At 41.1% G+C, this 26,125-nt stretch overlaps 1 protein-coding gene across 1 annotated transcript in view; it reads left to right on the plus strand.

Annotated features, from left to right (window-relative positions):
- The window catches only part of LOC120998141 (dynein heavy chain 5, axonemal-like), a 268,121-nt gene that overhangs the window by 35,165 nt on the left and 206,831 nt on the right, over positions 1-26,125 (plus strand). The window contains 11 exon segments of the mRNA XM_040428685.1: positions 1,360-1,574; positions 2,518-2,720; positions 6,130-6,254; positions 7,293-7,419; positions 9,664-9,764; positions 12,689-12,845; positions 15,288-15,423; positions 19,432-19,569; positions 25,058-25,178; positions 25,616-25,708; positions 25,824-26,035. Of these exon segments, the coding sequence (XP_040284619.1) occupies positions 1,360-1,574; positions 2,518-2,720; positions 6,130-6,254; positions 7,293-7,419; positions 9,664-9,764; positions 12,689-12,845; positions 15,288-15,423; positions 19,432-19,569; positions 25,058-25,178; positions 25,616-25,708; positions 25,824-26,035 (1,628 nt within the window).

Raw genomic sequence — 26,125 nt, forward strand, 5'->3', positions numbered from 1 at the left:
GAGTGGTGACAGGTCCTCTTTAAAATACTTTTAAGACAAGGGATAAAAAAGATGCCAATCAAGGAATTGCAACAAAGGACTCAGGCCTGGGCTACACTGCAACTTTTTGTAGCGTGATTGATTGATGTTAACTTCTGAGTGCAGCAGTCCGCAAGATTGCATACAACCTAATGTATTCCTTTGGACTGCAGCTGTGACTCAGTAGTTAAAGGTTCTGTAAACGGTGCGATTATTGGGATGCTTATTGGGATTGAACATTCATATGAAAGCTTGTTCCTGAAATTCAACAAATGCTCGTTCTTCGGGTGAAAGCACCATTTATTTGAATACCATTGATCCTGAGCAGAAGGTCATGTTGTGTAAACAGGGTTCTACTTCCCAGAAACAATAATTCTCTATGGGGATGAATGATCACAGTAGTGATTGCTCATACCCATAAACAGAAGACAGTTTCTGCATCTAAATACAACTCTCTCCTCCTTTGATGAGCAAACAATTATCTGGTATGAACAGTTCATGAACGGCCGATAATTGCCTGCTTAGTCGGCAGCCTTCTAATTGTTGTTTACATTAAGAAAGTTTGCTCATCTAGGTTCTGTTCACAAGATTGTAATTACCATCTTTTCTTCTTTTTGCACTTTTTTTTACTGAGTTTTTAAAGGTATACAGTCTTTAGAAGAAACATAAAAAGGGCCATAAAAATGTATAGTACAAAATCAACATGCGTAAGCTACCACCAACAGAATGGTTTCTGTTCTTAAACGAACCAAAACAGGCATGAAAGATCTAATAAAACCTACAGTCCTAATTGAATATAATTGGGCATTTCAGGTTTCATGTGTTTTTGACATCAAGAATAGCACGACAGATATTCTTGTTGTAAAAACACCATGGCACACAGATGGAACAAAGCATATAATTGTTGTGAACTGGGAATTTGCATACCTCTAGATGAGTATAGTAAAGCAAAGAGCCAAAAGCCACCAAAAGTGATACAAAGTGAAAAAAACATACTCACTTTTTAATTTCCCACCACTTTCAACCCCACCACTCTGGTCCTCACCTCCATTCTGTTTTTACACAGTTTCAGAGGTGACGTAGTTATGTGCCCCTCATGACGCTGCAGTCAATCACTGGCCTCAGTGGTCTGGTGCAAAAAACTGCTGAGGCCAGTGTGAATTAACAGGTGTATATGACTTTTAAATGTTTCAGTTTGAGTGGATTTGAGCTCCTGTTTAAATACATCAGACAGCCCATTTAAGTAATCATTTAGATAATGTAACCAATTTATAATGTGGAAGTGAACTAGCCCTACAATGATTTAAAGGTATGTATTTCTGTTGTTTTATCGGTATCTAGGTATCAAACCAGTTGGCTCTAAATTGCAAGTCTTTTCTAAAAGAAATAATTTCAGTAGAAGATTCTAAGGATCAACTTTGGGAAATTTTAAGGGAGCACATCACCAAAGATAAAAAGGAAGTAGTATCAGTGAGTGGTTTCGGAGAAGAAAGAATCCCCAAAAAGGAGAAATTCAAAGTAAAAGTGTTAAAAAGTGCCAGTAATTTTTATGAACGGTAAGAAATGGAGAAGAAAGCACATACTAGTCACACCACATGCTTATATCTGTTTGCAATTAATTTTAAGTTATTAGTTAAAATGAAAAGCATGATAGTGGACCATTTGATAATAAAAATAAGTGCTTAGCAGGAAATACAGATACATTGCTGCCTTCCAGCTACCATCTACCTCTCTATTGTAACCAGGTCCAGAATACTTGACAGCATTCCTTCCATTCACAGTGACTGACAGTCCTAGACCTCTACAATAGGACAGAGATCCCACATTGTCAACATCCCACCACATCCTCTATTACTAAGCAAAAGTACAAACATATTGCCCGGCTGATTGCCAAACAGCATATCTAAAAAATAGTTCCAGTGGAAATGATTCTGGATTTATACTTTATAGTTATGCAAAGAGATATTTAAGATTATAGTAAAGAGTGGTTACGTGCAAAATTTTAGGCCCCATTCAGACAGACATTACATTATTCAAAGATGGGAGCAGGGAAAGTAACTTCTTTTTATTCAGAATTCAATGCAACAATACATTCTATGAAGGTCAGATACATACAAGATTTGATAGATACAATCGTTTTGGTTATCTACAAATGGCAATTGTAAAAGTGCTACATGTAAACCAGGCCTGCACTACAATTACTTTTTGTAGTTATTGTTTTAGAACTAGGTTAAATTATCTTGTCAGTCAGCATTCACCAGGAGCTAGTGCAAGGGTAAATATATTACTGCAGACTTTCAGTCATTTAGATTACTTTAGGATCTATTTAGCATTTTGGAATAGACAGTGTCTAGACCTCAGACTGTTTAGATCTTAATAACCAACATCCCAGAAAAGTTAGGCACCAGCAGCACATCTCTAGGCACATTGGTTTCTAGGCTTCTTAGATTTGTCCTAGTTACTTAGTGTATCTTCAATTCAATTTTTTTTTCAATGCAGAATTCAAGCCTGCCTGGCAGTATACACTTGCTTTCAAGAAGAAGTACAACGGCTACGTGAATGGTTATCAGGGTCACATGGACTTCAGAGATACTCATCTCTAAGTTCTGTTTCCACTGCACCCGGGAGATTGTCTTCTTTGCAAACCTCCAAAACGAATAAAACCAACATGAAGGTGACACTGTCAGTACAATCCAGCTCCGGTATGTCAATATATAAATCTGTCCTTATTTTCTACCGTTTTCATGTATCTATCACTGTTCTTTCTTGAGAAGTATTATGTTAATTGGAATTTGGGCATGAACCTTAAAAGGGTTCTATGTTGATATTTATGGCATATCCCATGAATGTTCGATAGGAACAGTTCCCAGAGGTGGGAACCGCATCTATCTTGATACCAGGGACCCCAGTGGCCATGCATGCCTGGCTGTCTTCCTTCACTTCTATGGCACTTCCAAAAATGTTTGTAATTAGTAATTTTATAATTTCCATAGAAGTGAATGGAGAAAGCTGTGTATGTGCAACCAGCTTGCCATTCCCATTGGTGCAAGAAGGGGTCCTGTTCTTGAGCTAGTAACGGGTCTCGGAGGTGGGATCCGCACCTATCAAACATTTATGGCATATGCTTTGGATATGCTATTAATGTGGGACTACCCCTTTAAAATGACAGTATCTGCATATTCCACAGTGCTTTACAATAGGAAAAGTAACAAACAAGTATAATATCTAGTAACAAAACAAACAATAAGAAAAAAGGTGGGTGGTCCCTAGAGCTTACAATGGAAATAGATCCAAAGGATTGGTTAGGCTGTTCTAATAACCATTCTCATAACCAGCAGGGTATTGTTCTCTGATAATCATAATATTATACAGCACTTTTAATATGTGTTAATAAAGATAGGAGAGGTGATTTGTCTGGCATGTCAATCAATGTCAGTCATCCAAGCCACAGGAACAATTTTGTGTGTTAACCAATATCACAATATTTCAACAATTTGAAAGTAAAACATATATGCATTTTAGTGTAATTGTCCACATTTTTAGTTTCAAACCTCAAGTCAAGTCACAAACGTACCAACGTTTGGATTGCTTCTATATTTGACCTTGGCTTGCCTTTGACCACTCTCTGTCTTGTGTTTTAGTACTGTGTTTTAGTACTCATCTGGTTCTGACTTCAGCTTGGCTATTTGACTACCTCCTGTCTTACACTTTGGTACGCTCCAACCCACTTCTGTATGCCTCCTTCTCTGTGTTGTTCTTTCTGTGTGTGTGTATGTCTTGCACTTTAGCAGAGAGGGAACGTCAACCAGTTGCAGACTTGCTGCCTAGGACTTGCACTGAACGTAGGCAAGGAAAGCAGGGGGGCATTCCAGTTAGGGCTTACTTTCTGTGTAAAGCTGCCTACTGTGGTTACATAAATCTGCCCCATTATGTTAACTGTCATATGCTGACTTTTCATGCTATCTCATGTTGCTGCACTTATTTCAAAATTATCCATGTTGTACTTCTGGCAATTTAGCTGAGCTCATTTAATGCCATCAGTAGTGCTGCACTTCAATCTAGAATTTTTTGAGGATTAGTAGGAGATTTTAAAGCATGCGGTAAGCCAGTATCTGTACAAGACAAGTAAAATTAAACAGTTGCTCGTAATTGCACATTACATCTAGATATAAACTGTCAGACTGCGTAAAATTATAAAGCATTTAATTTTTTTATTCAATTTTTTTGTGTGTTGTAAACTATTATATGAAGTAGGTTATTGATACGGTTTGTACGACGATCTAATCATATCAAGCACAAAGCCTATAGTTGCTTCACTTTCTATGTACCGGCTATGCTAAAACAACAGTTACTGTATGGTCTTTGGCCTCTTCTTCTATGCTGTTGCAAATAACTCATTATCTATAACGTGTTATTCAATTTTGGAGCCTGCTTTTTGATGTGTAAATCTGAACGCCTAATAATGAGTCTGTATTTGCATAGGTTCCCTGACAGGCGACAAATAAAAGAATAATAGAAATCAAACTAACAACAGACCTGAATGTGACAAGAAAATGCTCAGGCTATTCTTTCTCAGTAGAATGTGCCTAGTGAAATGTAATGATATTCCATACTAATGAGGTCACTACTTACACTGATGTATATAAAACAAAAAGTTTTACAATCTGCCAGAATCTTTTAATGTTAATTATATTAGTTATATGCAGCTCATTATTTTGACAATCATCATCCCAGGCATCAAAATCTCCACACAGCGTAGACTTCTTAGGATACAGCCACACTGTCAGGTTTCCTGATGCAGTTTTGGAAGCCAAAATCAGGAGTGGATGATAAAAGGAGATAAAGTATAAAGGACAGATGCAGCTTCTCTTTTTTTGATTCATTCCAGGTCTTGGCTTCCAAAGTTGCATCAGGAAAGTTGACCATCTGGATAATCACTTTGTTAAACCCTAAAATTGCAACTTAGGGAGTAGCATTAAAGAGGACCTGTCATCAGTCCTGACATGTCTGTTTTAATAGCTTCATACATTCCCCATGTAATAACAATTTTGAAGCATCTATTCTTATGACTCTATGTTATGCCATTCTTTTATTATTTCTACTAAAAGTTATGAATGAATTGCTAGCAGTCTGCAGTAACGGTACAGAGGGGTGGTAACCAGTTAGAGGTGTGTACCTGCACAGTCTGACAATGGCAGCACTGATTGAATAGAGCGAGTCTGTGCAGTGTAAGAAGGTACAAGGAATCATCGTGGATGATAGGTATGTGTCACCAAGGTTCCTGGCCTCGGTGGCGTAAGAGCCAGTTTTCATGTGTCAGCAGCAGTTGCTGTGTGACACCTTGCTATCTAGTATGGCTGTAAATAGCTGATTCAGGACGGCTCTTACTGGGAGTAGTCAAAGTGCTGGGTGGGTGACTACTCCCCACAGTCCAGGCCGGGTTTTGACAGGCCTATAAAAACCAGCCAGCAGTGTCAGGTGGGTGGATTACTCCTCTCTGACACTGGAGCTGTGTGAAACTCTGCTGAGATCTGAGGCCTGTGTGTGGGCTGAAAGCTGAAGACAGTGTGTCGGGCAAGCAGGCCGCCTAAAGCCTGCAGGTGGACTTTCTGAGGCTGAGCATTCAGCCGGCTGTGGATTAAACACCCAGGATCAAAGGTGAATGTTTTTCTATATGAACTGTTTTGGGTGTGAACTAACACCAATACTGAAAATGGACTGCCATACTGTGAACCTGCAACTAGTGTGAATAAACACTGCAGCTTTTGAGTTACAAACGTGTCTTTGCCTCTATACTGCACCCGCTTGTCCTGTCTACCAGAGTGAATCCCCACAGCAGGTACACACCCCCAACTAGTTACCACACCACTGTACCCTTACTGCAGACTGCTAGCAACTGATTCATAACTTCTAGTAGAAATAATAAAGGAATGGCACAACATAGAGCCATAAGAATAGATGCTCCAGAATTGTTATTACATGGGGAATGCTTGATGCTATTAAAACAGACATGTCAGGAGTGGTGAAAGGTCCCCTTTAAAGGTTTAATAATTTCTATGCATCCTTTACATGTATCATTTGACTTATTTCCATTGCAATATTTTTTATTAGACCAACAGCATGACTACCAAAGCTGTGGTGTGGCTATAACAGATGATGACACAATCATGTATCACTTGGAAGCGCTGAGCATCAAGCTGAAGCAAATGTTAGACATAGCAGACAAGCTGCAAGAGGTAAAATGGACGACTGTCAGAAAGGCTGTGTATTACACAAGCTGGAGCAATTATATGATTATAAAACAGGTTTTCCTTGTGATGATTTACCATAGTACTCTATAAACACAGTAGAGTCATTTATTAAAAGTGGAATCTCTGATACCAATTTTTATAAGAAACCAAACTGGCTGATGATGTGTTATAATTATTAAGAGGCACAAGCCCCTTAATAATTTTGGCGCATCCTTGGTAGGGCTGTGCACCAGAAAAATGTAATGTGCACCAGTATTCTGCTCATGGCCTCCCCCTCCCGTCCACAAAAAGCTTGCTTCCCCCCGAATATGCTTACCATGTCTTGCAACTGATGTGCAATTTTGTGTTACCGATCAGCATATCACATTTTCAGGCATGTTCACATTATACCTAAGCCTAACCTTCATTTATAATGCATATTCAAATATAAAGTGAGCATAGTGCACATGATCATATGTCAATTTTTTTCTATGATTTGATATAATACATGATTTAAGGGGTATTTCGGTTATATGAAGTACCGTATATTACCGTGAATTCTGAGAATTTATTCTGGGAATAAAATAAGCTTGACATTGCTTAGGTGCATAAAAATTTTACTAAACTATGATAAAATACATAAAAGATATATACTTTATACAGATGATAACATACAGAGTAAATTGAGTAACAGTCACCAGTATGGTGTCCATATGATAAAAAGAAAAGTAGGGGTAACAAGACATATCTCCCCCTGATTGCGCTCTCCCTCATATACCATTTGGGCATTTCTGCATCCTGTAGTGAACTTTCTTTTAACTTTGTAAAAGTACTGTAAGTATAGCCTTTATTCAGCCATTGGGGCTCAGATCCCCAACTTAGGATATTCTAAGGGCAGGCAATCTTTTTTTTTTTATGTAGTAATATATTTTTTTACCTTAGCTTAACATGCCTAATAGGATGCATTGAAATAGAATGTTTAACTGTTACATATATTTTTATTATTTTATACTTGTAAGTGTTAATTATATGTTATCTTTGCAGTATAATATATTATCTAAGATGACAGAAGGCTTGAAAAAACCTGCCCAGGAAGATCTCATGGAAGATGAAGATTTTGAATCAGAAAGTGTCTTTGACATTGCTATGCAAGAAGATGCAAAAGAGACAGGTCTGAAAATATATAAATATATACAAATATGTGTATCTGAGACTTCGTAAGTAATGTCAAAAAGTTCTGGCATAGAGAGATAAGTGAAGTTTTGATCGGTGGAGCTTAAGGTGTTGAGTTGACACAATTGCTGGAACAAACAGATACAAGCTTTATAGCTGTATTACTGGCACGTGCCAGAGGACCAAGGCAGACCTCCGTGATGTAATGCAAACAGGACACAGGTAAAACAGACCAAGAACCCACAGAGAACTTTATTACAAGTGTAATAAAAGTACATGACAGTAAGCAGGTTAGGCAATAGTGGTAGCACTACCACAGAACCAAGTGCACCGGCTGACCAGAGGCAAAACCCAGAGAGCGGAGAGCCAGTGAGCACCGTTCTTCACAGAGCCCCTGGTGGTGGGGATAAACTGGGCCAAGGGCTCACTGGTCGCACCTCCAGGAAGGTCCCGGTACACTTGGCCCCTACCTGCAGAGAACCAGGCTGGTGAAATCACCAGTGGAAAGACAACAAAACTAGAACCCAAGCGAACATGGAACAGACAAGATGAATGAGAACCAGCACAGAAGCAGATGCCTAGACCCCAAGCGGAATGGAAGCATGGCGGTCTCAGGCAGGGCTGCATACAGACTAGAGATTTACACAGACTAGAAATCCACACAGACTAGAGATCCTTCCTCCGGAGAACCCAGGGGCCCTCTCACGAAGGCAGGACAAACATGGGATGGGAACAGTAAGGCACTGCAGGACAGACAAGGGGCAGACTAAATCAGAAGCAGAAGGCACTGCCAGGCTGGATATAGAACAGACAGGTTCAGAAGCAGTTTAGCACTGCCAGGCTATAAGACGCAGTTAGAGCACTGCTAGGCTAAACAAGGAACAGACAAGGATAACATAAACATCATTCAGGACAGGTACAGATCGGACAAGGACATAACATCAAACACCAAAGCAATACCACACAGAAGGGCAGATGGTAAAAAAACCATGGGTCCGCAGCAAGGGGCTACACCTAGAAAGACACAAGACAGACTGACCCCAAGCACCACAGCTCACAGGTAGCTATAGCTGCATAATGAGGGCACCTAAAAAAACAAACCCAGGAACGGACCAGGGGAAGTTAACCCCATCAGAACCAAACAGGGAGGGGAGCCTCCATGAACAGGGAAGTGAACACACAGGCTGCAGTACTGGACATTGCCCAAGGCAACCAGAATACACAGAGTCCACTGCAGCCAGTACGCCAGAGCACAAACAACCTGTGACACAACAGAAATGCATCCATACTAAGGCCATGTTCACACACTAGGCCGCAGCCAGCACACATCGCAGAACCAGCATGCATGGGGACACCCACAGCCAGTACACAAAGCACATGCAGCCAGCCTTCACGGCACTAGAGACATGAGCCACAGAGATGCAGACACGGGAATCCACAAACACAGGTCACAGTTCACACACTACACCGTAGCCAGCATGCAGTCCCAAGCAACTGGCATACACAGGTGTCAGCCTGCAGCCAGTACGCGAGGGAGCCTGCAGCCAGCCTACACAGCAACAGTGATAAGAACTGCACAGAGAAGCAGACACGGGGAGAGCAAACATTTACACGCAGTTCAACAAAACACCGCAGCCAGCATGCAGCCCCAGGCAACCAGCATAGACAGGAGACAGCCTGCAGCCAGTACGCGAGAGGGCATGCAGCCAGCCTACACGGCCAAAACTGTCACAGTGAACCGCACCGTGACAGTTACATAAGGAGTATAAAGTGCGGCACCCCTGCCGATTGGAGGAGGTCTCAGAACTGTGTTTACAAGCTCTGATATATCTGTATGACATGTCAGACGTTTTCTGAAATGAGAACTACCCTTTAAAAGCACATTTATAGAAATATGTTTTTTCTTCAAAAGGTACAACTATACATATAGAAAATGGCAGCTGATATTGTGCAATTGCTGCACAATTTTAAGGAAGTCTAGTTGTAGACTGATCTTGTGACCTGTATGTCACTTGCCTTAGAACTAGTATATTGTGGTTGCTTAGGCAGGTGTTTATGTACCTAATTACTTTCTACAAGACATTGAATAGATGAAAATGGCATTTACCAGTAAATCTGTATATGTTCTGATAATGGGTAAGTTTATTCATGTGGTATTTGATGGGGTCAATAATGTAATCTGTGCTCACTGCAACTTTTGTATGGTGGCTTGGAGTATTAATATTCTGCATTTTTTAAGTAGATGTCCAGACTGAACCTTCCTCATACCAGCCTCAAATTCTGAGACAAATTACAAGTACACCAGGAAAATTGCAGACTCTTATCGAGGAAGATGAACCTCAGGTAAAAGATAAAAAAAATGAAATAAAACAGTTTAATGATTTAAAAGAAAAACGATGAGACTGGAAATTCTCATTAAATATTTACCAGGTCTGTAATGTGAACTGGATATACGGCTTGCTTCTTGCAGAGACATTATTTTAGTCCTAATTTCAGGTTGGACGAATACATCACTTGAGGCCTGTAATCAATGACTTTACTTATCTCTTGTGTCTGTTTATGTATTGATGGCAATGTCAGTGACATGCATATTGATATTTGGTTAGATTTCTTTCATACAAACAGTATGGAACCTGCCCAAATCTGTACAGAGAAAAATGGATGATTTGTCTGTGATTGCATTTAGTGTTTCCATTTTTTCAGCCCATCTATTTGTCATCTGTTATTCATGCACATAAAATACTAATGAATAACACACAGCATCTACTAGCAGACCGTCCTTCAGGGTGTTTCTGTTTTTTCGATCACTGATCCATTGATTTGAATGGACCAGTCCTACATGAAAGAACGGATGATAGAACATGATAGATTTTTCCGGAATGGACAGATGATCAGTGAAAACAATGCTCATGTTCGCATACCCATTGAAATGAATGTATCAATGTTTAGGCAGGATGCTGTCCATTTTTAAAAGGGGTCGCATCTGGACGAAAACATTGCACATGTGAAATTAGCCTTAGGCAATGCTTCAGGCAACGTTTAGGGCTCATGCACACGAACATGTGACAGCCAGGCCCGCAAACAGCAGGTCCGCAATATACGGGTATTGGCCGTTTGTGCACCGCAGCACGGATGCAGACTCATTCACTTGAATGGGTCCGTAATCCGGAAGGTGCGGAACGTAGGTACGGAACCCCACGGAAGCACTATGAAGTGCTACCATGGGATTTCTGTCCATGCCTCCAGACCGCGAAAAAAGTAGTGCATGCATTACTGTTTTGCAGTGCAGACCGTCGGATGCGGATTGTGGAACCCATTCGAGTGAATGGGTCCTGCGTCCGCATACAGCAGCCCTACGGTCGGTGCCCGTGCATTGTGGTCCACAGCACGGGCCCTCTGCCACGCGTTCATTTGCATGAGCTCTTAGACTGCTATATTACCATTACATTCATTTTTAAAGCAAATCTATCACTTTTAATATGTTGTCACTGTAAAAAGTGATTTCTAGTGTGAGGATATTGATGGCCTACTTAGCAGCGCAGTGCAGAGTATCGCAGCTTTACCCTGTTCACCTGAATAGGATGAATCTGCAATACCCTGCCCCATCACTAAGTAGAGATAGACGGCCACATGTAAACAATGAAGAGGTTGCTGTGCTGGCCCGAGCAACACGGCTTCTTCAAACAGTTCATTGGTGGTGGTGCCAAGAGCCGGACCCCACTGGCTTCATATTGGTGGCCTATGCTAAGGCTAGGCCATCGGAATCCTGAACATAGAAAACACTTTTAACTAAGGGCAGACTATTCTAAGTACATGTCTTGTAGTATGCCTCTGTATAAAATGGCACTTGATATTCTGTCAGTGTGTTTACAGGGGTATTCCAGGATTTAAATACTGATGGCATATCCTCGGGATAAGCCATGAGTATCTGATCGGCTTCAAAGTGGATGGAACTTGTGCCAGAGCAACTCAGGAATAGTTGATCGTACCAGGGTGCAGGCTGTTGGATAGACCCCCACAGATCATATATTGATGGCCTATACTAAAGAGTGGCAATAAATATTAAAATCCTGAAATATGCCTTAAATATCAGAGATATTCTATTAGTAACTGAAATAAAAGAACATTAAGAAGAGAAAGCAGATTCGGGCCATAGACGGTATACAAAAGTGTATAAAGTTTAATAAAACTAGAAAGTAGCTGGACGCCATGTTCTAGCAGACAAAAGTCCCCTCTTAGTCCCTCCAATGTTCCCCTCCAAAAATGTACTAATTTAAAAAACCAAAACACATGCTATCAATCCATGACCCCGTCCCCCAGCTGCGATCTTTCAATTCTTGGACTGGAAGAGACTACATTGGGCTTTCTTGTCATTAGATACATTTCCGTACACTTTAAGCTTTATTCACACTTTGCAGCTGAGTGTAGTTTTCAGCACAAAGCGGCAGTACTTTTCCCTTGTGAATGTAAACTAGTAGAGTTGCATTGATACCACTGTGTATTGTCCATGCCTCATTATCCATTTGAAGTTACACTACATATTGTACTGAGCTGTGTAGTTCGGGTGTCTGTTTCAGTCGTTGCATCTAGTAAAAGCAGCTAATCGTCGGGGGTGCCGGGAGTCTCAAACCCCCGCTGATCTTATATTGATGATGTGTCCTAAGGAAAATGGTACTTAAGTATCAGAAATATAATGATATGATTCTATGACTCTCTGTGAGTCCATGTTTCTATTTTTTACAGTCCATTCATCAGTATTAGTTTATCATTTACAGTCTTGTTACCTATTACACGTTTGTTTTTGTCATACACTGCACATGGTTTTCATTATTAGTAGAGATGAGCGAATTTCATATTTTGAAATTCGTTGACGCTTCGTTTGGTGGTAAAAGCAGAATTGCGTTATGGATTCCGTTACACACAGACCATAACGCAATTCTATGACGGAATGCATTACGGAATGCCTTTAGAGGCATTCTGTTATTCATTCCGTCATAATAGAGGTCTATGGGCTGCATAACGAATCCGTCCCGTTTCCGTTATGCAGGAGAGTCCTCTCCTGCATAACATGAAATCCGCTCATCTCTAATTATTAGTATTATTTTTATGCTTTCCATTCATTTTTATAGCCTTAGTAAAAACGCTGTAGACTAAATGTTCTCAATTCTTCACATGTAAGACATTTAAAGCAGAACACAACCTGTTATTTGCAGACAGGCCTGTATATTATTCATTTACTGGATTTCATATGTGCTGTCTTCATCCAGATGTTTGTGGAAGACTCCTCCATGCTAAATGTCCCATCTGTGAAATGCGAGGATAGTTCTACCAAAGCTGTATCCGATTTGAAAAATGATCAACTCACACCAAATACAGAAGAAGACAAAGAAACTGGGCTTTCCAATGAGGAGAAACACATGTTAGGTAGGTATTAGCAGGTTTAAACAATGAATCGTAATCATAATGTTAACGCCTTCAAAACCTCACCCATAGATGTTCAGTCTGATGAGCTAAAGACTTCCTCTAAAAACACAGTTCACATTGTTATGCCACACTTTTATAAAACGGAAGCTATCTTGTGACTGCCATTTAGCCATGACATTAGGGCTCATACACATAGTTGCTGAAATATGGTGTCTATAAGATCAGATTTCATATGTATGGAGATATTCTCGCCTAGAATCTTTCTTATTTCTCTGGCCACCTTGGATGCACATGCTCAATTCCATCCTTCATCTGTCTCCTGAGTTGTAATAGAGAGAATTGCATCAGAAAGGACATGCCCCCTGAGGTGGCAGCTCAAAGGGGTTGTCTCACTTCAGCAAGTGGCATTTATTATGTAGAGAAAGATAATACAAGCCACTTACTAATGTATTGTGATTGTCCATATTGCTTCCTTTGCTGGCTGGATTCACTTTTCCATCACATTATACACTGCTCGTTTCCATGATTACGACTAACCTGTGGTGGCCGTGCTTGCACACCATAGGAAAAAGCACCAGCCTATGTCCTGGCCATCAGAGAGGCAGGCACTTTTTACTATAGTGTATGACCATCACGACTATCACCGATGGATTGAAGAGTGGTGGTAACCATGGAAACTAGCACTGTATAATGTGATGGAAAAATGAATCCAGCCAGCAAAGGAGGCAATATGGACAATCACAATACTGTATATTAGTAAGTGGCTTGTATTAACTTCCTCCACATAATAAATGCCACTTGCTGAGGTGAGACAACTCCTTTAGCATAAATCTAGTAGAACAAATAGAAAAATAATTGGGGAGAGCTCAGGATGCCTGTGAGGTACAGGGCTGGTTCTAGCTCCGTTACAACGAGATTGTCATGTACTATATAATTTCTGGTTTTAAATTTTTACATTAATCATGACATAACCCCTTTAAGTAATGAACCCTTTTGGGATGTCGGGAAGGGGTTACAGGGTTTTTTGCAGGGTTTTTATATTGATGACTTGTCCTCAGGATAGGTCATCCATAAATGATTGGCAGGGGTCTGACTCCCAGCACCCCTGATGATCAGCTGTTTGAAGTGAAGACGGCGCCCCATGCAAGCGCTACTTCCTCTACATCATCTTGGAAGTGCAGTGTAATTACAAGTACTCGCTCCATTCACTACACTGCTGCTACAGGGGAGACAATGCGCTGTGTAATAAAGAGGAAGCAGCACTCATATGGTGCGCCTCCTCCTCTTCAAACAGCTGATCGGTGTAGGTCCTGGGTCCGATTAAGGATAGATCATCAATATAAATCCCCTGCAAACCCTCATTAAAGGCTAATTACAGCTATTTATAAGGCTTCATTACTAAGAGATGCTGATGACCGCATTTTGTGTCCCTTCTGATTTCTGTCAGACGCCATTTTATCACGGGGCAAGGTATGCATTATTCACATTATTAGCCTCATACCATCACGTGTATGTGTAGTACAGCCTCAATCTTTGGCTGTATAGCTTCCAGCAAACATAACTTAAGTACATAAAAAATGTTCGAAAAATAGTTTTCACATGTTTAATACACATTAAAAGACATATTTAATGTCCTTTTTAACTATTGTGTCTGATTAACACGAAAGATATTTTCTTATCTCGTGTAATGAGCATATAAGCTAAATTATGTATATTCCTTGATTCTCCTACTTTTCTTTTTTAAAAGGAGTTATCCAAGACCTATAATGCTCCCCAAATACCTTACACAGATTGTACTTACCTTGCTCCCCGGAACCCGCTTTTGATGCCGGCACGGGCGCCGGTGCATCTCTCTATCGTGCGGATGAAAACATCCAGCGTCGGGGGGGAAGTTGCAGCCAATAGCAGGCCGCGACGGGAGTGAGACTCCCTACCGCCACCCGCGATTCTAGGGAGGCTAATTCCTGTCGCGGCCGGCTATTGGCTCTGTCGCCAGATGTTATCATTCGTGTGATGGGAAGATGCAGCGCAGCAGAAGTGACGCAGGTGCCGAGAAGCGAGGTAAGTACAATCCGGGCATATGGGGGGCATTATAGGTCTTGGATAACCCCTTTAAGCTTTAGATATTAAACAGGCTATAGTGAACATTATCAGATTGGTGGGGCTCAGCTGATTGAAGAGGCCACGGCTGTGCCTAGTATTACAGCAGTCGCATTAGAGTGAAAGTGACTGAGCAGTAATTCCAGAGAGTCACCCCCCATCAATCTGATATCCTAAGCCATCAATTTTGTCATCGTAAAGAACCGAATTACTTAGATACCAAAAGAATAACTTCCCCAATGTGCCACAATAAAGACTGAAGTTACATATCTGAGATCTAAATTCCAATTAAAGTGTGCAATAAAATCTACGAAGACCACTAACTTGTTGATCTGCTTGTAGCTAACCTGTACAACAGAGAAGATGTAGATGACGATGAGTGCACTCTGTCCGCTGTTCTTTTGGAAAAACTGGAGCAGATGATTGAAGTGCTGACTCAGTATATAGATGCAGATATATTACTGGATACAGAGAGGAGGTGAGTCATACAGATATGATACAACAAGGGATCACTGTACAAAGATATCTTCTACTATTGATCTGTTTTTCATTAGTTCAGAAATGAAATTTTAAATTAAAGGGGTTGTCCGAGTTATGAAAAAAAATATATATAGCACTGAAAATCTGATAGGCAGCAATATATAACTGAGCTAAGCAAGTTTTATGCAACAAATTTATATCTATTTCCTCATTTCCCTGGTTCTTTTCGGGCCCTTTTTTTACTTGCAATAAAAACAATCTCTGCCCCTCCCCCTGCTCTGCAAAGGGAGAGAATACAAGAGCTGCCTTGAGTGACATGTCTGCCTGCTGGGAGACTCTGCAGCATGTTGTATGTGTAGGACTACAAGTCCCAGCTGTATAATGACACTGCTAAGGGAGTGGATACAAGAGCTGCCCTGAGTGACATGTCTGCCTGCTGGGAGACTCTGCAGCATGTTGTATGTGTAGGACTACAAGTCCCAGCTGTATAATGACACTGCTAAGGGAGTGAATACAAGAGCTGCCCTGAGTGACATGTCTGCCTGCTGGGAGACTGTGCAGCTTGTTGTATAGTGTAGAACTACAAGTCCCAGCTGTATAATGACACTGCTAAGGGAGTGGATACAAGAGCTGCCCTGAGTGACATGTCTGCCTGCTGGGAGACTCTGCAGCATGTTGTATGTGTAGGACTACAAGTCCCAGCTGTATAATGACACTGCTAAGGGAGTGAATACAAGAGCCGCCCTGAGTGACATGTCTGCCTGCTGGGAGACTCTGCAGCATGTTGTATGTGTAGGACTACAAGTCCCAGCTGTATAATGACACTGCTAAGGGAGAGAATACAAGAGCTGCCCTGAGTGACATGTCTGCCTGCTGGGAGACTCTGCAGCATGTTGTATGTGTAGGACTACAAGTCCCAGCTGTATAATGACACTGCTAAGGGAGAGAATACAAGAGCTGCCCTGAGTGACATGTCTGCCTGCTGGGAGACTCAGCAGCATGTTGTATGTGTAGGACTACAAGTTCCAGCTGTATAATGACACTGCTAAGGGAGAGAATACAAGAGCTGCCCTGAGTGACATGTCTGCCTGCTGGGAGACTCTGCAGCATGTTGTATGTGTAGGACTACAAGTCCCAGCTGTATAATGACACTGCTAAGGGAGTGGATACAAGAGCTGCCCTGAGTGACATGTCTGCCTGCTGGGAGACTCTGCAGCATGCTGTATGTGTAGAACTACAAGTCCCAGCTGTATAATGACACTGCTAAGGGAGTGGATACAAGAGCTGCCCTGAGTGACATGTCTACCTGCTGGGAGACTCTGCAGCATGTTGTATGTGTAGGACTACAAGTCCCAGCTGTATAATGACACTGCTAAGGGAGTGGATACAAGTGCTGCCCTGAGTGACATGTCTGCCTGCTGGGAGACTGTGCAGTATGTTGTATGTGTAGGACTACAAGTCCCAGCTGTATAATGACACTGCTAAGGGAGTGAATACAAGAGCTGCCCTGAGTGACATGTCTGCCTGCTGGGAGACTCAGCAGCATGTTGTATGTGTAGAACTACAAGTCCCAGCTGTATAATGACACTGCTAAGGGAGTGAATACAAGAGCTACCCTGAGTGACATGTCTGCCTGCTGGGAGACTCTGCAGCATGTTGTATGTGTAGGACTACAAGTCCCAGCTGTATAATGACACTGCTCAGGGAGTGGATACAAGAGCTGCCCTGAGTGACATGTCTGCCTGCTGGGAGACTCAGCAGCATGTTGTATGTGTAGGACTACAAGTCCCAGCTGTATAATGACACTGCTAAGGGAGTGGATACAAGAGCTGCCCTGAGTGACATGTCTGCCTGCTGGGAGACTCTGCAGCATGTTGTATGTGTAGGACTACAAGTCCCAGCTGTATAATGACACTGCTAAGGGAGTGGATACAAGAGCTGCCCTGAGTGACATGTCTGCCTGCTGGGAAACTCTGCAGCATGTTGTATGTGTAGGACTACAAGTCCCAGCTGTATAATGACACTGCTAAGGGAGTGGATACAAGAGCTGCCCTGAGTGACATGTCTGCCTGCTGGGAGACTGAGCAGCATGTTGTATGTGTAGGACTACAAGTCCCACTTGTATAATGACACTGCTAAGGGAGTGGATACAAGAGCTGTCCTGAGTGACATGTCTGCCTGCTGGGAGACTCTGCAGCATGTTGTATGTGTAGGACTACAAGTCCCAGCTGTATAATGACACTGCTAAGGGAGTGAATACAAGAGCTGTCCTGAGTGACATGTCTGACTGCTGGGATATTGTGCTGCATCTTGTATGTGTAGAACTACAAGTCCCAGCTGTATAATGACACTGCTAAGGGAGTGGATACAAGAGCTACCCTGAGTGACATGTCTGCCTGCTGGGAGACTCTGCAGCATGTTGTATGTGTAGAACTACAAGTCCCAGCTGTATAATGACACTGCTAAGGGAGTGAATACAAGTACTGCCCTGAGTGACATGTCTGCCTGCTGGGAGACTCTGCAGCATGTTGTATGTGTAGGACTACAAGTCCCAGCTGTATAATGACACTGCTAAGGGAGTGGATACAAGAGCTACCCTGAGTGACATGTCTGCCTGCTGGGAGACTCTGCAGCATGTTGTATGTGTAGAACTACAAGTCCCAGCTGTATAATGACACTGCTAAGGGAGTGAATACAAGTACTGCCCTGAGTGACATGTCTGCCTGCTGGGAGACTCTGCAGCATGTTGTATGTGTAGGACTACAAGTCCCAGCTGTATAATGACACTGCTAAGGGAGTGGATACAAGAGCTACCCTGAGTGACATGTCTGCCTGCTGGGAGACTCTGCAGCATGTTGTATGTGTAGGACTACAAGTCCCAGCTGTATAATGACACTGCTAAGGGAGTGGATACAAGTGCTGCCCTGAGTGACATGTCTGCCTGCTGGGAGACTGTGCAGCATGTTGTATGTGTAGGACTACAAGTCCCAGCTGTATAATGACACTGCTAAGGGAGTGAATACAAGAGCTGTCCTGAGTGACATGTCTGACTGCTGGGATATTGTGCGGCATCTTGTATGTGTAGAACTACAAGTCCCAGCTGTATAATGACACTGCTAAGGGAGTGGATACAAGAGCTACACTGAGTGACATGTCTGCCTGCTGGGAGACTCTGCAGCATGTTGTAAGTCTAGAACTACAAGTCCCACTTGTATAATGACACTGCTAATACACACAGGATCTTCCCCCTACCTTCTTGTGCAATGCTCTCTCTAGTCCTTCAGCTCCTGTGCCCAGAATTATCACTGCTGCAGATACCCAGTGTGTGCAGCTGAAGGGGTTAAGAATCCTAGGAGAGAGAGCAGACGGCAGTGAAGGGGGGCGTGGCCAGCACAGTGACATCTCGTTTACAGGCTTGTAAACGAAGTTTATCAGAGCAGGGAGAGAAGCTGACATCACAGGTCATGTGACCCTCAGTCAAATCGGAGAAACCAGCCACTGGGGATAAAGTGAGTTAATTGGAAAGCTGTTATATTTGCCCAGTTAGGAACATAGAAAGAACAAAAAAATAACTCGGACAACCACTTTAAGTTTAAATGTTGATAATTTATAACAGAGATTACAGCCTGGAAATTAGAGAAATGAACGATCATGTTGTGGGCAGTGCAGTTGTCCTGATCTACATTATTGGATAATATGCACGTAGAAACTGGTGCTGAACATTGCATAACTGGAAAGTTTTCAGATCCTGATTGTGAAAGAGCCATTGCCTAACTACTATGACATTTAGAAAAAATACACTATGGGGATATATTTAATCTTGAAACAATTTAATGCTTGGAGCATGATCAGCACTGCCATTTGATTCCTGTGAATCGTATCTACTTATATCTGTAACTGTATAGCAAAATAAATTCATATGGGCAAAATTGGTCAAATTATAAAATAATATATGCAGCCCAAATGCATATATGTAAGGTTTTTCTGTCCTTTTCTTCTTCTGTAGGCATTGTGACCCCTTTGAAGAAGCTTATTCAGAATTCTTAGTCATGAACCAACAAGTAGAAAAGTACATTTCTGTATACATACAAGCTTTGTTCCTCAGACAAATGCCCTGCAAGGATGCCCTTTCTATTATTCAAAGGTAACAACATATCTACCAGCAAATAACACAGATTAAAAAATAACGACACATTTACATAGAAGTTGCATAGAATGATTGTAACGGCACCCCGGGCAAAAAAGGGGGTAAAAGCCGTTTAAGAGATATTCCCTTTCCAGATGCAAAGGCAGCTACTAAAGACGCCAATCTCCCGACCTGGAAACCATATGAATGCTGCATACAGCCGAATAGGAAAAACCATATGAAAGGTTTACACTCCTAGCAGTCGAACTGGAACAGCATACAATAAATCCCCCCCAAGAACGAGACCAAACTCTGTGTTGAGGGTAAAGCAGTGGACAGCCAGAGCTGTGTGTTTATTGTTCTTATATACATATTCTTACACATTAGTACCACTCACAGGGTTTTGTGAAACAACCAGTAACCCCGTACAATACACTCAGACACTCCCACACAAAATCCTCCCCTCTGCCTGTGATACAATTACCTTACACAATGGGTTAATATAATTATCACAGGCAGGAGAATACACAGTTTTACACAATGTCTTCTGTCCTGGAGATAATTGGGAAGTAATCCAATTTATCTCCAAGGGCAGAGGCAAAACTCCATTAGCCACATGGTAGCAAAAGACAATAAAAGACATAAGAATATTTAACTGTGCAGCTATTACATAAAACATAGACATTTAACATATCCCCAGATAGCTCAGGTCTAAGCGCATATTATTAGGTGAATGGCACTCAGACTAATCGAATACAGTTCTTTCACATAGTCTTTCGTTATCCGAATGGGCTCCATGGCATAGCTATCTGGGGTATCACTGTGCAAATAGGGCAAGTACCAAATGACCCGTCTTTGCAGGGGAAAATCAAGCGTTTCAACATGGGGCCATAGTCTAAAGGAAGCAGGCGGGCAACCAGGCTTCTCCAATGCAATGTGGCGAGATTGGTCTCGTCACAATGATAAATTAAAAATTAATATCTTATTATTATGTAGGCATAAATGTGTGAATATGGTGAATTTGTTTTTTAAATGAGATTGCATTATATGCTACACTATGTTCCAAGGCTAATGAAACGTAAAAAAGTTTATATATGTTACAGTGCACTATTCTTTGTGGAATGTTATCAACCATAATCAATAATTTTCTCATTCACAAGAAAAGGATAGTACGGTATATCCAAAATAGATAGATATTTAGATAAGTAAAGAAAAGAAGCAGCACTCAAAAAGTATGCGGGTGCAAAAAATCCTCCTTATCAGACCTGTGACCAAGGTCCAGATTGTAGATACAAAGCAAAAAACTAAGGCAGCACTCCAAGTGATGAAGAAAGTGGAAGGTTTATTCACCCAACCAGCAGCAACGTTTCAGCTCTATCTATTTAGATAGATAGATCGAGAGAGAGATAGATCGATCGATCGATAGTGTGACACAGTGAGAGGTTTGGTCTGGGAAAAAAGGTATTTTCCTCCCAGCATGTGCTGCTGGGCTGATTTACAGCCAGGTGAGGTCAAATACTGGGCCGGATTTTAAGTGCCGGTCCAGGTTTTGGCAGCACCTGGCTGTCCTTAAATAGGCAGCTGGGCTCAGAAGCCATGTCTCTGTGTTGGGATCTGGGAGCCTTGTGTCTGGATGAAGGCTTGCTACCTTTTTTGGCGTGAAAACAGGTTGGTGCTGCTATCAGCAAGGACTCTTTGAGGCAGAATTGCCGCATGGTGTGAATTACCACCAACACCGCAAGGTGACTTTTTGTTTGAATATGACTGCTTGTTTTGTCACTTGCCTAAAGTGTGAATAAAACACTGAACTGATTGATCCAAAGAACTTGTTGTTGCCTCTATACTGCGTCCGCTAATCCTGTCTACCAGAGCGAAACCCCACAATAGATAGATAGATATAAATTGACTGAACTCCATGGCACTTCCAAAATCAAACGTTTGTTTATTCACCAAGTGACAGTGACAGTCATCACTGCTTGAGAAAGGTTCCATTGAGCAGACCGAAACATCGCTGTCACTTGGTGAATAAACACACATTTGATTTTGGAAGTGCCGTGGAGTTTAGTCAATTTATATTTATGGTTGGTGGATTGCCTCTACAGCCGCTGGCACTCCGTTTTTACTCTTCTTACTGCTGTGCTGCCTGTCTTTTTGCTTTTTTTGGAGATAGATAGATAGAAGTTGTGCAAAGTATGGGTACAAATCTATTGAATGTTCAGATATGTTTGCCCATCTTTCAAATCATGGGTGCTGTCTAATTTCCCATCATAAGAGGAGTTGCTACTCAGTATTGCTTTAAAAAATTGCTATTCAGGTCTGTTAATGGGATGTCCTAAGTAATAATGCCAGTATAATTTTTACCACAGATAGCAATAAATCACAGGTAGCAAAATAAATTTGCTACCATATTGTGCTGGAATGGCAAATGAATGTACAATGTATAAAAAATATAAAGAAAACCAAAGCTATAGGCCTATGCTGGGTTATTTGTTTCACTTTTGTTTAAAAGCATAGGCACTTCACCATGTAAAAGTGAAAAGGTAAAGCCAATAGTCTTAGGCCTCATGCACACGACCGTGGTGTGTTTTGCGTATTTGCAAAACACGGATGGCGTCCCTGTGCGCGTTCCGCAATTTGTGGAACGGCACGGACAGCCTTCAATATAAATGCCTATTCTTGTCCACAAAGCGCGGACAAGAATAGAGGACATGTTATATATTTTTTCATCTTTTGCGGCTCCATTGAAGTGAATGGGTCCGCATCCGAGCTGCAAATACTGCGGCTCGGATGCGGAACCAAAACAGTAGCTGTTTCTGAAAATAATAATTGTAATAATAAGTAAAAAAATATCAATGGTTGCAAAGAATATAAAAAATGTAAGTGCATGACCGCTCTGTTGCCATCCTCAAAAGTGTTTATTCTGGTCCTTGTCTGAATGTAATTTATTGTTATATAAAATTTTAGCATTTAGTAACATAGTAACATAGTACATAAGGCCGAAAAAATACATTTGTCCATCCAGTTCGGCCTGTCATCCTGCAAGTTGATCCAGAGGAAGGCAAAAAAAAAAAAAAAACCCTGTGAGGTAGAAGCCAATTTTCCTCACTTTAGGGGAATAAAAAATTCCTTCCCGACTCCAATCAGGCAATCAGAATAACTCCCTGGATCAACGACCCCTCTCTAGTAGCTATAGCCTGTAATATTATTACACTCCAGAAATACATCCAGGCCCCTCTTGAATTCCTTTATTGTACTCACCATCACCATTCCTCAGGCAGAGTTCCATAGTCTCACTGCTCTTACCGTAAAGAATCCTTTTCTATGTTTGTGTACAAACCTTCTTTCCTCCAAACGCAGAGGATGTCCCCTCGTCACAGTCACAGTCCTGGGGATAAATAGCTGATGGGAGAGATCTCTGTACTGACCCCTGATATATTTATACATAGTAATTAGATCTCCCCTCAGTCGTCTTTTTTCTAACGTGAATAACCCTAATTTTGATAATCTTTCAGAATACTGTATTTGTCCCATTCCAGTTATTACTTTAGTTGCCCTCCTCTGGACCCTCTCCAGCTCTGCTATGTCTGCCTTGTTCACTGGAGCCCAGAACTGTACACAGTACTCCATGTGTGGTCTGACTAGTGATTTGTAAACTAGTAGGAATATGTTCTCATCACAGGCATCTATGCCCCTTTTGATGCCTCCATTATCTTATTGGCCTTGGCAGCAGCTGCCTGACACAGTTTTTTGCAGCTTAGTTTGCTGTTTATTAAAATTCCTAGATCCTTTTCCATGTCAGTGTTACCGAGTGTTTTACCATTTAGTATGTACGGGTGACTTGCATTATTCCTTCCCATGTGCATAACTTTACATTTGTCAGTGTTAAACCTCATCTGCCACTTCTCTGCCCAAGCCTGCAATCTATCCAGATCCCTCTGTAGTAGTATACTGTCCTCTTCAGTGTTAATTACTTTACACAGTTTAGTGTCATCTGCAAAAATTGATACTTTACTATGCAAGCCTTCTACAAGATCATTAATAAATATATTGAAGAGAATAGAGCCCAATAATGACCCCTGAGGTACCCCACTAGTGACAGTGACCCAATCTGAGTGTGTACCGTTAATAACCACCCTCTGTTTTCTATCATTGAGCCAGTTACTTACCCACATACAGACGTTTTCTCATTTTATATACTAACCTTTTATGTGGTACAGTGTCAAATGCTTTGGAGAAGTCCAGATACACGACATCCATTGATTCGCCGCTGTCAAGTCTAGAACTTACCTCCTCATAGAAACTGATTAAATTAGTTTGACATGACCGATCCCTCACGAAGCCATGCTGATATGGCGTTATTTGCTTATTTCCGTTAAGATGCTCTAAGATAGCGTCTCTCAGAAAACCTTCAAACAGTTTACCCACAACAGATGTTAAACTTACCGGCCTATAGTTTCCAGGCTCTGTTTTTGGACCCTTTTTGAATATTGGCACCACATTTGCCATGCGCCAATCCTGTGGGACATTCCCTGTCAGTATAGAGTCCGCAAATATCAGAAATAAGGGTCTGGCTATGATATTACTTAATTCCCGTAGGATACGGGGGTGTATGCCATCCGGTCCTGGCGATTTGTCTATTTTAATCTTTTTAAGTCGCTGATGTACTTCTTCCTGGGTCAGAAAGGACACTTTTAATGGGGAATTTATTTTTACATTCAGCATTTCATCTGACAGTTTATTTTCCTCAGTGAATACAGTGGAGAAAAAAATATTTAACAGCTTTGCTTTCTCCTTGTCGCTCTCTGCGACCCCCCCCCCTCATTTACTCTCTTTGGCAATTAATCTCTCGGTCTCTAGTTTGGCCGCTTTTATTTGTTTTTTACATGTTCTATTCTTTTCCTTATAGTTTTTCAGTGCTTCCGTGCTACCCTCCTGTTTTAGTGTTTTATACGCTTTCTTTTTGTCATTTATTGCTTTCTTTACAGTTCTGTTTATCCACATTGGTTTCTTTTTGTTCCTTAACCTTTTATTCCCATACGGTATGTACCTCTCACAATGAGATTTTAGGATGCTTTTAAAGATATCCCATTTTGTGGCTGTATTTTTATTTTTGAGGACTTTGTCCCAGTTAGTTAGGCCTATGGCCTCTGTTAGTTGGCTAAATTTAGCTTTTTTGAAGTTTGGTATTTTTGTTCCTCCCTGTAGAAACGCTCTTTGAATGATAATTGGAAGGTTATTACTTTATGGTCACTATTTCCCAGGTGTCCCCCAACCTGCACGTCTGTTGTTCTGTCAGGTCTATTGGTTAATACTAAGTCCAGTATGGCCGTCCCTCTAGTCGGGTCCTGAACCAGTTGGGAGAGATAATTGTCTTTGGTTATTGCCAAGAATCTGTTTCCTTTATGAGATAGTGAAAAAAAAAACGGCTTAAAACACATATTTAGTTTTTTTGTTGAGATTACACATCTGTATAAATTTTCTAACTAACCTCTCTTTACTCCATCAGGTTTTCTATTGTCAGTCACAGGCAAGGGATACAGCACATTATCAGTGAGTGCTATGTGGAGGTATTTGACTGGTTCTACCTTGAACTGAAGGACATTCAACAAGTATATGAAACCTATAAGGTATATAAAAGATGAATTTTAGTTCTTTTTAGTGCTTTTTTTATTGTAGTTAAATACCCTAAAGTAAGTATAATAGTAGACAAACTGTACACGCGCTTTCTTTGAAGTGAGGGTAAAAATTGTTATTGCCCCCACAACACAACTGCCATATATCTCAATGTGTTCTAAGTTTTCTTTCTGTCAGGTTATCTTGAACGTCATTGTGCCTCCCAAGCATATAACTGTTTTGAGTTGTGTGACTCCTATTGTATGTGTTCCCTGCACTGAACTATTAGTAGATGCTCTATGGACCTATTATGGAATTAGCAGTATGGCAATGTTATTTTTGCTTCTTTTCACAAAATAAATTCAACTTTTTTTTATTGTTGCACTGTGACTGCTATGATAAATGTATCCCTATTTTTCGATAAGTGCACTTTTTTTCTTTTTTTTTTAAGGATGAGCCAGTTTTACCCAGAAACATGCCACCTGCAGTAGGAGCTATTGTCTGGTCAAGGAAGTTGATGTCAAGAATTGAAAACTCCATGAAGGTAAAAAAAAAGTATCTATTTTGAACACACAGTAAAACTTTATTGACATGTGTTTAGTTGTCTTTGTTATACACTATACACTATACACTGGATTCTCCTTTTTTTTTTTTTAAAGGTTTTCAAAAATGTACGAATTGTAGCTACATGCCTCACTTATTCAGATACTGTAAGACTGTACAACAGAATAGCTTCTGCCTTGGTGTCATATGAAGACATGTGGTTTCAGAAGTGGAAGTCACAGATAGACAAAGGTCTAAATGGACTTCATTTTACATTACTTACCCGGGATCCTGTTTCACAGCAGCTTATGGTGAACACAGATATGAGGTAAGTACTACAACCTATGTATTACAATATACTTGCTCTATAAGAATTGTATTACTGTGCATAGATAGTGAAAACATTCTTAACTTATTT

Source organism: Bufo bufo, chromosome 4 (genome assembly GCF_905171765.1).
Source record: "Bufo bufo chromosome 4, aBufBuf1.1, whole genome shotgun sequence".
Lineage (NCBI taxonomy): Eukaryota > Metazoa > Chordata > Amphibia > Anura > Bufonidae > Bufo > Bufo bufo.